At 38.3% G+C, this 13,320-nt stretch overlaps 1 protein-coding gene across 1 annotated transcript; it reads left to right on the top strand.

Annotated features, from left to right (window-relative positions):
- Positions 1–8,031: 8,031 nt before the first annotated feature.
- On the top strand, positions 8,032–13,107 carry LOC122983797 (olfactory receptor 11A1-like; the record flags this gene model as incomplete). The annotated part of the gene is made up of 2 exons (XM_044353921.1): positions 8,032–8,947; positions 13,091–13,107. Coding segments are annotated over exons 1-2 (921 nt in total), but the record flags the coding sequence as incomplete, so codon positions are not given.
- Positions 13,108–13,320: the final 213 nt, after the last annotated feature.

Here is a 13,320-nt window from a genome sequence, read left to right on the forward strand (position 1 = left end):
TTTATAACTATAGTTATGTGCAAATGTTGAAAGCTAAAAAAACAAAAAAAACAATTAGAAGTTAAGCAACATTGTTCAAAAAATTTATGAAATTACACAGTGACAATAATATTTACTTAATATTGTAATATTGTTGTGATTTTGTAATTCTTCTTGTTAAGTTTTCTATTTTGTGACACGTGTAACATGAAGACATCTCCTCTGTTGCTCTGACTGTTTTTCCCTCTTTGAATCCAGGATCTACAGACACTGTCAAAAGTTGCACATGCAGTAAAAATCTAACAAGTGATTTTCAGCTACATACATAAATAAATCTGATTTGTCTTGACTTTTAAAAAAGAAAGAAAGAATGTTCCACTTATCACCGTCCTTGTAGCTCCACTTATTTTGTCTCCAATGACAGAAGGCCAAACATTTTGCAAGCTTTTGATCAAAAACATATATTAGCAGGAAACATTTGGTGACTCCAGAGGAAGAAATCATGTCGACCAGAAATGCAGCAATTATATTTAGCAGTTAGTGTCTGCATGAATCTCTGAAAGGTTTCTGTCAGGAGAAAAACAACACATCAACACCATTTTAGTTAACAAACCTCGAAAAGAGCAGAGGTGGCTCATCTCTCCTCACGCTGTTGGTTTCACACTGAGGAAAGAGCTGAAAACAACAAGATTCATCCAGGAAATTTCTAGACATCAACATCAGTATAGAGAAAGAAATGATACAATAGATCACAACACTAGAGTCAAGCTATATGACAATGAAAAATTAGGTGAACTATTGTCACACAACTGTCAGTTCTTGACTCCAACATGAAGAGTTAAACCTGAAGAGCTGCTGACAGTTCAGCTCTGCAGAAAACTAATCAACAGTTGTTACTTGTTGTTAGTGTTTGTGAGTTTGTCCCTAAACTCGTCCTGTCTGCAGTGTGATGAGGTCAGAAGCTGACTCTCCTCCGTCCACCTGTCCCTACTGAACACTGGATCAGCACTTTAATATCCTCCTTCTGATGCTGCTATTGGCTGTAGAGACATACAGAAAATCCCGGACAGTAGCAGCATCATGCAGCCAAAATAATAGCATGTTTGGAAAACTTTGTTTTTCAAGCACCTTTAAATAAAGTGCTTCCCAATAAGGTAAGAAGAACAGAATTTTCCCCTTTGGTTTAATTATTTCCCTTTAATGTACAGTGTTAAATTATTGTAGCTGTGTCACCCGGAGTTACAGGTTATTGTTGCTACTGCGGTCAGTCAGCAGGTGTTAGCGGCAGGTGTTAGCAGCAGGCTAACACCTGTGTTTTAGTGTTTTACTGGATTCATTCTCTTAAATTTGTGCTTGTCACATTATTGTTTAAATCCATTTGTTCTCAGACAGTGTATGAGGGTGACAGTATGTCGGGTTTAATATGTTTATTGATAACAAACCTGTAGTGGATCCTGACATAGCAAATTCAGTGCCAGTGGAGCTGAGGTGGGTCAGGGGTCAGCAGTCAGATTGCAGGTTACTTGTGATGAACGCCAGGGAATGTAGGGTTGGCTGTTGTTCAGAGTTGTTCCCCCAGGTACAACTTACCTTGTCTTCCAGGTTTGGAAGTGCTTATCTGCTGCTGATGAGGCACATCCAGGAACCGACACCGGTACTTGCTGCACAAGTATTACCAGTGCTACCTGATTTGGGCACTGGTGCAGAACCTCAAGACCACCTACTCACTGGGACCACAACCCTTTGATTTTGTTTGTCAATCACTTGCTGTCCACTCTACCACCGCCAGCGTCTGTACTCCAGGGAGATCCTGTCTCATATCTCCACAAGGGCCTTTGCCTTATGAAGATACCTCACGCCATTGGAGTCCAATCGCCAAAAATCTATCTGGCGCTAACATCAATAAATATTGTCATACACTTCCAATTGATCTCTCCTTATTGATCTGCTACTGTTACACTTCACCTTTCAGAAGTATGACAGCTCACCTGGCAGATTTAAATAGACAGGTCTTCCTGTGACTGTTTCTAAAAGTTACACAAAAACACAGGCAAGCGACACCGAGCAGTGATGTCTCATATTATCAATAAAGAACCATTAACACACAAAGTGACCACAGGACATGTGCAGGGCAGGTAAAAATGATCTGTCGACATCCTCACACACAGGTACCCCTAACACACCGTATGCCTACAATGCAAAAAAAGAAAGCTTAACACTTGTTGTTGATGCAGGGCTCCTCTCAACAACGAGACCTCGAGGTCAGGTAAATATTCAGCAACCGCTCATCCTCATAAATACAGTTTTCATTGTGTTTTGACATATAGCCTACAGTCTCTGAACTCTTCATCATTGTTCATAAAGATCTTCCTCACGTGGTGTTGTGATGATGATGATGATGGAGAGCGCTGTCTAACACGTCAGCTGGGTTGAGATCTGGTGACTGTGAAGGTCATAACATATGATTCACATCATTTAATACTCATCAAACCATTCATTGTCATCCTGGAAGAGACCACTCCCATCAGGATAGACATGTTTCATCACAGGATAAAGCTGATCACTCACAACTACTTTGTATTGATTAGCAGTGACCCTTCCCTCTGAGGGGACAAGTGGACCCAAACCATGCCAGTATAACAGAGCCCCCAGACCCCCTCACTGTAGGGGTCCAGAAGAGTTGCTCTTCTGTTTTTCCTCACATATCGCACTAATGCACGAATATCACGGTCATCAAATGTGTGCTGTCAACCACAGTTTCCACCCCTGTTTACTGATACTATCTCCTCTCATAGATCTAAATGCAGATGTCACTTTAGTCGCTGTTCCTGCTGAAACATGAGCCAGCTGAGCGTTTTTGTGACTAAAGCTCCTGCCATCCGTTGCCCCAACAATCAACCCTCTTTCAAAGTCACTTAGATCTTTCCCTCTCGCCATCTTGATACAAAATCAGAATCAACTGGGCCTGCTCAGCATTTTTATACAAGCCACAGAGCATAATCGGATGTTAATTGCTAATTGTAGCATGCAGCTTTGTGGAAGCATCTGTATTTGTTATGTTCCTCCACTCATTTATTCAGGTTATATATATATATGTATATATTTGACGATCATAGTGACCATAAATAAGATTTTCTTGAACTCTCAAATATCAAAAATCCAGCATTAGTCAGACTTTGTTTATTGTGTGTTGGAGGTTTAAGCTTCATCCAACAGTCCTAAACTGGTTTAAATGGTTTACACAAACATTATTTTGATGCTCATACAATATAAATAAAAATATATGTGTTATGTATATATTCGGCTATATCACTAAACTTTATGTCATCTCTCTCTGAGTCCTCTTGTCTCTATACTTGATGTAAACACACTTGTGTTGTTATTTTCCTGTTTTAGGAGAAAATGGCTGCAGAGTTCATTCAACTGGACGCTGTGGAAGTATATGAACTCCCACTAGAACTTCAGGAGCTCAGAAATCACCTGTTCTCAGGTAAAAGTCTGAACTAAACCGGTAAAACTTTAATCTGGTTGTTTATTATGTTGCATTGTGCATGTGTGGTCTCCATGTGATGTCAGGCGGATGGTGAGTGTGATGTCATCATCATTACTGTATCTGTCACAGTAATGAGCCCCGGCGGAGCTCCGGCAGCGCTTTCCGTCTGTAACACAACACAAAGCCAAACCCCAGAGACGTCTGTGTGGACACTTGGACACTCTGGAGGCTCCAGCCGGCTTCACTAACAGGCCAATTAGCTCTCTCTGCATCACAGGGAATCATGGGAGGATGCTCTGCTGTCACCGTGGTTACAACTGAAAACAGCAGCTTCAGGCCTTCGCTCTGGGTGTTTAGGCTCTCGTGGAGTGACCAGAGGACAAATGTTTTTGTTTAGTTGTTTTTCCAGCAGGAGTTCGGCTGCAGCAAGCAAACAAACTTATTATTTGAAGATTAGAAAAAAGGCCAAGCAAAATCATCATAAAACCATAGTAAAGTACAGATATAGAAGTACAATAAAATATACATACTGAAATTCATTGACTGTGATGTACACTTGGAAAGAGAAAATAAAAAACCCACAACAGTACAATACAATTAACTAAAAATGGGTAAGGCTCTGGTTTGCTTTAAGCCAGCACTTAACCTTTGCTGTAAAAGATCTTATATCTGGAATTAATTTGATTTCAGTTGGTAATGTGTTCCAGAGTTGACAAACCTTCACGGAGAAGGGTGATTGTCGATGTGATATTTTACAGCTGCCATTCACCGCGCTCCTAGTTACTCTGCTACTGTCTTGTCTTTGGATATATCTGGAAAGAGGCTCGAAGGGTTAAACTGTTGATGCATTCGAAAACTAATTTAGAAAACAAAAATGAGTAAAGCTCTCAAAACTAAGTGGATTGTATTTTTTCAGTATGTGACAGTGATGCCACTGAACAGGCTTTTTGTCCATTATTTTCAGTGCCTGATTGTATAAGGACGTGAGGTGTCTGACTGTGGATGGTGATGCTTGAGTCCATACTGTTATACAGTATGAAAAATTAGAGAAAATCATAGCATGCATAAATAACTGAGCTGCCTGAGTTGGTATGTAGTGCCTGATTAATTTGAAACAATTTGGTCCTTATTGTTTCTGAAATCTTCTTTACATGTTTATCAAATCTGGATCTAAGATTATTCCTAAACACTTGAAATCATTGACCTTTTAAAATTTTCAAGTGTGCCCTGTTTTCTAATGGAGAAACACATAAAAACTTTTTCTTTTTTTCAAATTCAAGACATGATGATTATGTTGAAGCCATTGATAGACATCATCCAAGTATGCAGTCAGGATCTTCGCTGCTTGCTAGGTGACTTGGCTGGTACATATATGACCGCATCATCTGCATAAAGCTGGCAGCCGGCCTCTGGGCAGCTTGTAGGCAGGTCATTTATAAACAGACTGAAAAGCAGTGGACCCAGGATTGAACCCTGGGGGATACCCATTCTGTTGTTTAAAAGGGATGACTTTTCTTGGTCAACGTTCACACACTGCTCTCTAGTTTGAAGATATGACTCCAATCAACTGCTTGTTCTGAAAAATTGAATGTCAGGTCAAGAAACACTGCCCCCATGACATTACCAAGGAACACTTTACATTTTCAATGAAATAATAATTTGCAGTTTCTGTGGAACATTTTGGTCTAAGACCAAATTGTTGTGGACGAAGGAGCTGATTGGTCTTTAGGTGGTCAACTAGCTGTGCTGCCACAACCTTCTCAAGACGCTTTGACAGAACAGGAAAAATAGAAATAGGGCGATAGTTGCATATCAGGTCATGATCCCCTGCTTTGAAGACCGCTGTGATGCCTTTTTACAGTTATTTGGGAATTTGCTGGTCCTAGTTGATAAGTTGATGAGATGAGTCACAGGTCTTATTATTATAGAGCTGTTTCTCTTAATGAAACAAGTATCCAAATCATAAATGTCTTTTGCCCTAGAATCTGATAATTGATAATCTTGATAACTTTGGTAATTTTTGCTTCATTGACCTCTTGGATACGAAAGGAATCTGGTGATTCTATAGCTTCTGTGTTATTAGTTATAGTTGGAGTATCATTATTTTGTGTTAGCTCCTCTACTGATTATATAAAATAGGTGTTAATTAATGTGCCATGGTAGCTTTATCTGTGATGGCCGTACCATTTATTTTTAGTTCCTCAATTCCTTTTTGATTGGATGATTTGTTGGTTGAACTGTTTAAGTGTTTCCAAAGAGATAAGTTATGGCCTTTGATGTTTCCTATAAGTTGTGTGTAGTATGAGGCTTTTTTATTTTGTGTAATTCCAGGACTAGTTTATTTCTTAAACTTTTGTAGATCAGATAATCAATATTGCATGTACATGTAACTATTTTTACTATTGACAAAAGCGATTTCTGGTTGGATTACTCAAAATAATGTCTAAAGGGGAAATGTGGCAGCATATGTGATTGAAAGAAGGGGACCTGGGAGGGGAAGCCACTGGCCGCTCTTTACATAATCAGAGCTAAATGACTTACAACATGCATCCTCAAACCTGTCTATTGTAGGACATCACATATCCCCTGAAAAAATACAGAATCATTCCAATGTATTCCAGTTTTCAGGAATGCTTCCTCCTATCCTCACCAGCAAAAAAATCTGAGGACACATTTCAAAGTTTGAATGAAGCGTACATAGCAAAACGAATATGAAAGCACACAATATCTACCTGATAACTCTGATCAGTTTATCTGATAGCCAACCTCAATCATCCAATTGTCTCTTCTTCTTCCAACTAACCACAACTATTCCACCTACAGACAAGGACTACAAAGACAAGATGGAGCAGAAACTAATATGTGGAAATGCAAAGGAAGCATGGCAGGGGTTAAACATCATGCTGGGTAGAGTCCCCAAACCTGCAGTGATTGACTGCCCGGACCCCACCTCCTTGTAGAGCGTAACAACTTCTTCAGCTGGTTTACCGGCTGCAGCACGCCATCCAACTGGACTCTCCCCAGCCCCAGCCCATCCCACAAAGCTCTCACCATAAATGGACAGTTGGTGACCACCATCCTGAGCACAGTCAATCCACACAAAGCCTCTGGCCCTGACAGGCTCAGAGGCAAGGTGCTCAAAGACTGCTCCGCTCAGCTAAGTGGAGTCTGCACCAAGCTGTTTCAGTGCCTTCTGGATTCTGGCTGCGTTCCAAGTCAGTGGATGGAATTCACCATAATCCCAATCCCTAAAAAGTCACATGCTAAGTACCTGAATGACTACAGACTGGTTGCTCTGAGACCAGTGCTGTGAAAATGCACTGAGAGAGGAGTGTGTGACCAAATCCGCTTTAAATTAATCCAATCACTTGATAATTTATCACTCATTTTTACCCCTTTATTTTCAATCCACATCACCTCCATTTTATCAATTCATTTTTGTTGCTTCCACCCCTATTAGTTGTCTGCCACGATGTCTTTTTTGATACTTCCACTGGAGGGTACCAAAATCTGAACCTAATTCTACACATTATCTTATCATTATCTTTGTTTCTGAGGGCAACAGCAGATTCCATTTGCATCTTGGACTGTCAGCAAACAGTGAATAAGGCAACTGGCTTTCTCAAGAAGCCCCAGCAGCAGCCAACATCATCCAGTTAAACTGGGGAGGCAGCTCAAGTAACTAAGATTAAATTAGTCTGCACACCTGCTTTTTAGGGCTAAATTCAAACCTTCCATTCTTCACTGCCAAAGGACGGACATGTAACAAGGTATAATGATAAAAAATATACAACACATTGGGCACACTATTCATATTAACTCTACTACCATGAAAACAGTGAGTCAAATTTTGACATACTTACATTAAGTGTAAACTCTTGTGACTGTCCCGGATTGCTGTGGACTCAGTTATATGGCACTATGGCACTTATTGAAAATAGGGCCCAAAAACTTCTGAATATACATTAACTACGACTCCCAATGTGCTCCGCTAATGGCACCTTCAACAACAAAGTGTTTAGAATTTATTATGCTCTGATTCTGACTGGCTTCTACTTCATAGCAACAGCAGCTGAGGCTCATGGGTATTGTAGTATTTTTTTAGCTGTTTGCCAAAATGAACATAAACATATGTGTTCATGTCTAATTTCAAGCAGGCACTTTATGAAGTAGCTTTTTTGCTGACATTGACTAAGCATGAGTGTGTGGGTGTCCTCTCTGGAAGAGTTTAAAAGAAGTCGAAGCAGAGTTTCAGCTCAGTTAGGAGCGACGTAGAGGGGCAGCAGGTGAATGTTTGATTCACACATGGTTTTGTAATTTCTACTCTAAGTGATATACTGAGTTTGAAAAAGAAATGATCCATTTGGAGTTTTTTGTTCACATTGTTTCCATGATAATGAGTCTGTTTAGTATTATTATGTTGAATCCTGTTTATGTGTTCTTAATGTTTCAGCTGCACATTTTGCCAAACAAGCAGGAGTTAAAACCAGTGAAATTATAACTAGCAGTTGAAACTATAACAAAATGTAACTTAATTATCATTTTGTTTGCACAGTAGAATTGTTGGGATCATGATAAACTCCACACAGTTTTCATATTTCACACTTGCTGCCTACTTTGACACTGGGCTTCTTAAATACTTTTATTTCATGACTGTTATGTGTCTCTATATTTTTATTGTTAGTGCCAATGTTTTTCTCATTGTGGTTATCTGTATGAACAGAAGCTTACATGAACCTATGTACCTTTTTCTGTGCAGCCTGTTTGTAAATGAACTGTATGGTAGTACAGGGTTGTTTCCATTCCTTCTGGTTCAGATCCTCTCTGACATTCACACTGTTTCTGCTTCTTTCTGTTTCCTGCAGATTTTCTGTTTGTACTCTTATGGAGGTATAGAATTTCTAAACTTAGCCATCATGTCTTATGACAGATACCTTGCTATCTGTTATCCTCTGCAATATAACACACATATGACGTCTAACAGAGCTGCCATCTTCATTGCTGTAATATGGGTACCCCCACTTCTTGTGAATTTTTTGACACTGCCTTTGATTGTTCCTTTGCAGCTGTGTGGAAACATCATCAACAAAGTTTACTGTGACAACCACTCTGTTGTGAAACTGGCCTGCTCTGACACCACAGTCAATAACGTCTCTGGACTTATTGTTATTGCTTTCTCAGTCTTTGGTCCTCTAATTTTAATTCTTTACACATACATGAGGATTCTTAAAGTTTGTTTTTCTGGTTCTAAACAGACCAGACAGAAAGCTGTCAGTACCTGCACACCTCACCTTGCTTCCCTGCTCAACTTCTCTTTTGGAGCTTGCTTTGAAATATTACAGAGCAGATTTAATATGAGCAGTGTACCCAACACATTACGCATCTTTTTATCCTTATACTTTCTTACATGCCCACCAATTTCCAACCCTTTAATGTACGGCCTGAAACTGTCCAAAATCCGTGTTACATGTAAAAGTTTGATATCAAATGTAGGCTATTAGTATTAATACTCATTTAACAGATTTCCTTATTTTCTTTAATGTAATTGGACCTTGTATTATATATTATTTTTTACTTAGGTCTGTCATTCTTTGTACTATATTGTAATGTAGAACTGTCCTTTGTGTTATAATTTGAAATAAAAATTGCATTTAACCATACTTTAATAATTTGTCAACCTGTTTTGCTTCTGTAAATATAGTTTTCAGAAAGAGTTGTGTGCATCGTTTTGTGTCAGGAGAAATTAGCTGTATGTATTTACAAGAGAAAATCAAAAGCACTTTTTAAGAGCATGTGAGACATATTTTATTACTACTGTGATGAAGTACTCTTATACAAAGTAAATAATTTCTAACAGTTGTTTTGACTGTTATCATAACTTAATCATTCCAGAACATTTCGATGAAACTGCAATAGGTTGCAGGTTAGTTCTTCACTGTTCTCTAATGTGTGTCAGATACATAAACGATTATCATGACTAACTGTGGAGGCTAAATTAAAATCTAGTCTTCTCTTTTTCATGCAAAATGTGTGGAATAATACTCTTTTTTCTTTTGTAAAAACGGAGTGTACATACTGGTTTTTGACAGGTATAATACACGTCAAGTGAGCACAAACTGTATGATGAGAACCGTTCTCTGTCAAGTTTCACTGCACATCAAAAGTAGATCAAACAGCACTTCCAGTTTCGTCTAGTATGGAGTAGACGTGATTTCGGGGAGCTCCACCTCAACTTCGCCTTTTACCTCTATGTGTCTGAAGTGAGTTATAACGTTCTAAACAATATGATAAAACCAGGTAAATGAAAGAGACAAGAAAAGGGCTCCAGAGAAGAATATTCTGCTGAGAACTTGATAAAGCTAGTGGGCATGGAAAAAGCTAAAACTAACGTTGCTAAGACATGACTCCATCCACCAACAAGGATGTTCTGGCTGTGATAAATATGCTGAACAGCACAGTCGACAAGAGGTTTGCCAAGCTTAATGGGTCCCTCTCAAACCTTAAATTGGCTCTATCTGATGTCAGCGAATGACTGTCTTGAAATTAAGCTGCCACTGAATTGCACGAGAGGTCAATCGAGGAGCTGTAGGGGCGTCATGATAGCCTAACATCATAGAGCATGCACAACAAGCCAAACTCGATGACCTGGGTGCTCGCTCCCGCTGTCAAAACATTTGCATAATTGAGGTCAAGGAGAAGACAGAAGATGGTAGACCGACAGAATTTGTAGCCATGTTGCACCCAAAGTTACTGGAAGAGGAACACTCCCATCGACCAATTGAAGTGGACCGTGCCCACCAGAGCCTAGCGTCAGCTAAAGACAGTAAATCAAAGGCTAATATTGCCAGGCTGCATTACTTCTATGTGAAAGAGCTGGCACTGAGGCTCTCAAGGGAGAAGGCTCCACCATGGTATGATGGGTGCCCAGTGTTCATCTATTCCGATCTCTCTTTGGCTACCGTGAGGAAACATCTGACTTTTAAAAGATATCAAGAAGTGCAGAGCCAGGAAAATTTGATGTGGATTCCGTCACCCAGTGCCGTTACAGTTAACAACAACACCAGCATGTTCAACACCTCAGCTGAAACTGTGTTTTGTCAACATCTGGAGATATTTGGAGTTTGTTTTTTTAGCGCCGCTGACAAAGCTCCGCTAGTTCAGTGAGGAACATGTTTCACAAAACATCATCTTTTATTATATGCTGATGACATCCTTTTATCTCCAACCTGCAAGCATCAATACCCCCCATTCTGACTCTAATTAATAATTTTGGTTTTGGTTAATATGACTTATTTACAGTTAAAAAGCCCATAAGAACTCTTCATATCTTGGTGTGATTGTAACAAAAAATCCAGATGATCTCCTATGATTGAATTTGCAAAACTATTGAGCTAAACGTAATATTGACTATTGGAAAACCCTTCCAATCTCTCTGGTTGGGAAGATTAACGCAATTAAGATGATTGTACTGCTGTGCTTTCTCCATCTCTTTCAGTCTATCCCACATTTTATCACGCAGTTGGATTCAATTATTATACTCTTCATTTGGAACTATAAAGCCATCAGAATTTACAATTACATCTGGAGAGATTTAATGATGAAGATAGAGGAGGCATATTCAATAAGATATGGGGCCTTGTCCTGACATTTTTTCAGGGTAATGACCCTGAAAAAAGCCCATCACCTTGCTGTGTATATTCCTTTTTTATTTTTACGTTTTTTACTACGTGAATACTGTGTACTTTAAAGCTCTGTATTTAATTTAATTATGACTGTAGTTATCGTTATTACCAAGGATGTGCTGCGCTCGTTTGTGTTTCTTTTTCTTTGTTTGTTTGAATTCCTCCTATGCTTAAAAAAACAATAAACACATATTTCAAAAAAAGTCACTGAAACAAAAATTGATGAATCTCACAAAGATGCAACTTTTAGTTATTGTAATTTTGGAAGCATTTTGATTATTTTTACTTTCTTTTTCTCTTGATCATGAATCTTTTGTTTTTTTAAAAAAAGTTTATATTGTTTACCTTTTAATATGTCAAGTTTTTTCATTTATTTTTACATAAGTGAGTCTGCCTGCTTTGTTCACTGAGTATACAAACAAGTGTAGACTTAAAACTTAAATTTTTTTTGACAACAGTTATTTTGTCATTTTCTGTTGCAGCCTGTATGCGCCCAGTATCACGCCAAAGTGTGTAATACACCCTCCAGTCCACCGTGTCAGTGCCACGTTTGCCTCAATTAGGTGTGAAAATTACATGCATGTATACTCAATGCCAACAACTCCATCTTGCAGCTGTAGTATTTCTGGCCTGGAGAAGTGATGCAGAACAGATGACGTCTATATAACGTGACATATCAGGAGGTGGCAGTTTGGGTGGACGGCTAGATAGACATATGCAAAAAGTAGACTTAGCTGCAGGAGACCGCTGTTCGCCTCCCACTTTCAACTGCAAGTGTTATGTTTCAGGACAGTTTTTTATAAATTGATTGTTGTGGTGTTTACTGCTGCCATGACAACGAAGGTTGTGTAACTTTAAGGAAGCAGAAACCACGTTTCAAGTGATCATTTTAACCCAAACCATGATCTGTCCCTGAACCTAACCAAGTGGTTTTTGTTCCTAAACCTAACTAGACCTTAACCACAGCATTGTCACACCATAAAACATAATTACTTTTTAACAGTGATGTGTAATGGTTTTGGAAAGCACAACAAATTATGTTGTCCTGCCGATTACTGCCGATAGAGGCGCCATATTAGAAAACACTCTTAACATACCCAGGGTTATAAAGAGTGAACTACAGACTGTAAAGACCTCTTGGGCAAATTGTGGATTTTGAGCTGTCTGAATAAAATGGACTTGGCTTGAACTACATTTCAGGGCTGAAAAATGTTGAGAATTTGTATTACAGTTTGCTGATGATGATGTTGTTTCTGTCTTATCTGTCCTTACCTGCGACTGTTACATACCGTACCCATTATTTTTTGACAATGTGTATGCTACCTTGTAATAATTCACCAAAAAAATGAAGAATAAAAAATAAAATAAATACAATCCATCGAAATATCTTAAAAAAGCATTTCAAATACATATCAAATATAAATAGATGGAAAGTTAAGAATGACAAACTTAAAATACTCATGGTAAGTCAAAATGATAAGATACAAAGTCCAAATTATGAATTTTTAGATGTTAATGTTCTTAAAATGATTAAAGAGTCAAAATTTCAGATAATTCAAAACAATGAGATATGTAGAAAACTTGACTCAAAATTGTTACTGTAATTTTAAATTATTGTATTTTCACATAACAGGTATCTGAAATAATGATAGAATAATGATAGAGTCAAAGATAGAAAACACATGTAAATTCAAGATTTGTAGGTCAAAGTCTCGTGACTCATTTAAAGTTCAAATGAAGTTTGTATCTAAAATTATGTGGAAGCAGTAAATGTTCAAAAAGGTGTGGGTTCGCTCACACTCTCCATTCAAATATATGAGTATTTTTCTGTATTCAGCTGCAGTTACTTATTGTCTCTACACACCTGACAGTACACATGTCAATCAAACTTTGACCAGGTCATGTGGGTTAAAAGTCTTTCCTTTTCTAAAAATAGAGTTGATGAAAATTAGGAAAATAATTTGTTTTACACACAAACTCATCAAGAGTTTTCAATTTACTAATTGAAATTCAAGTGAATGGGCTCAAAACGTTCATAATTTTGATGTCACAGTGTGAGCAAGACAGATATGTCTCACCCTGCAGAAAACTCTCATCCTGTCAATCACACTTTCAAAATAAAAGCACACCACACTTGTAAGAAATATCCCTCATTTTTAAAAAGCA

Source organism: Thunnus albacares, chromosome 6, assembly GCF_914725855.1.
Source record: "Thunnus albacares chromosome 6, fThuAlb1.1, whole genome shotgun sequence".
Taxonomy (NCBI): Eukaryota; Metazoa; Chordata; class Actinopteri; order Scombriformes; family Scombridae; genus Thunnus; species Thunnus albacares.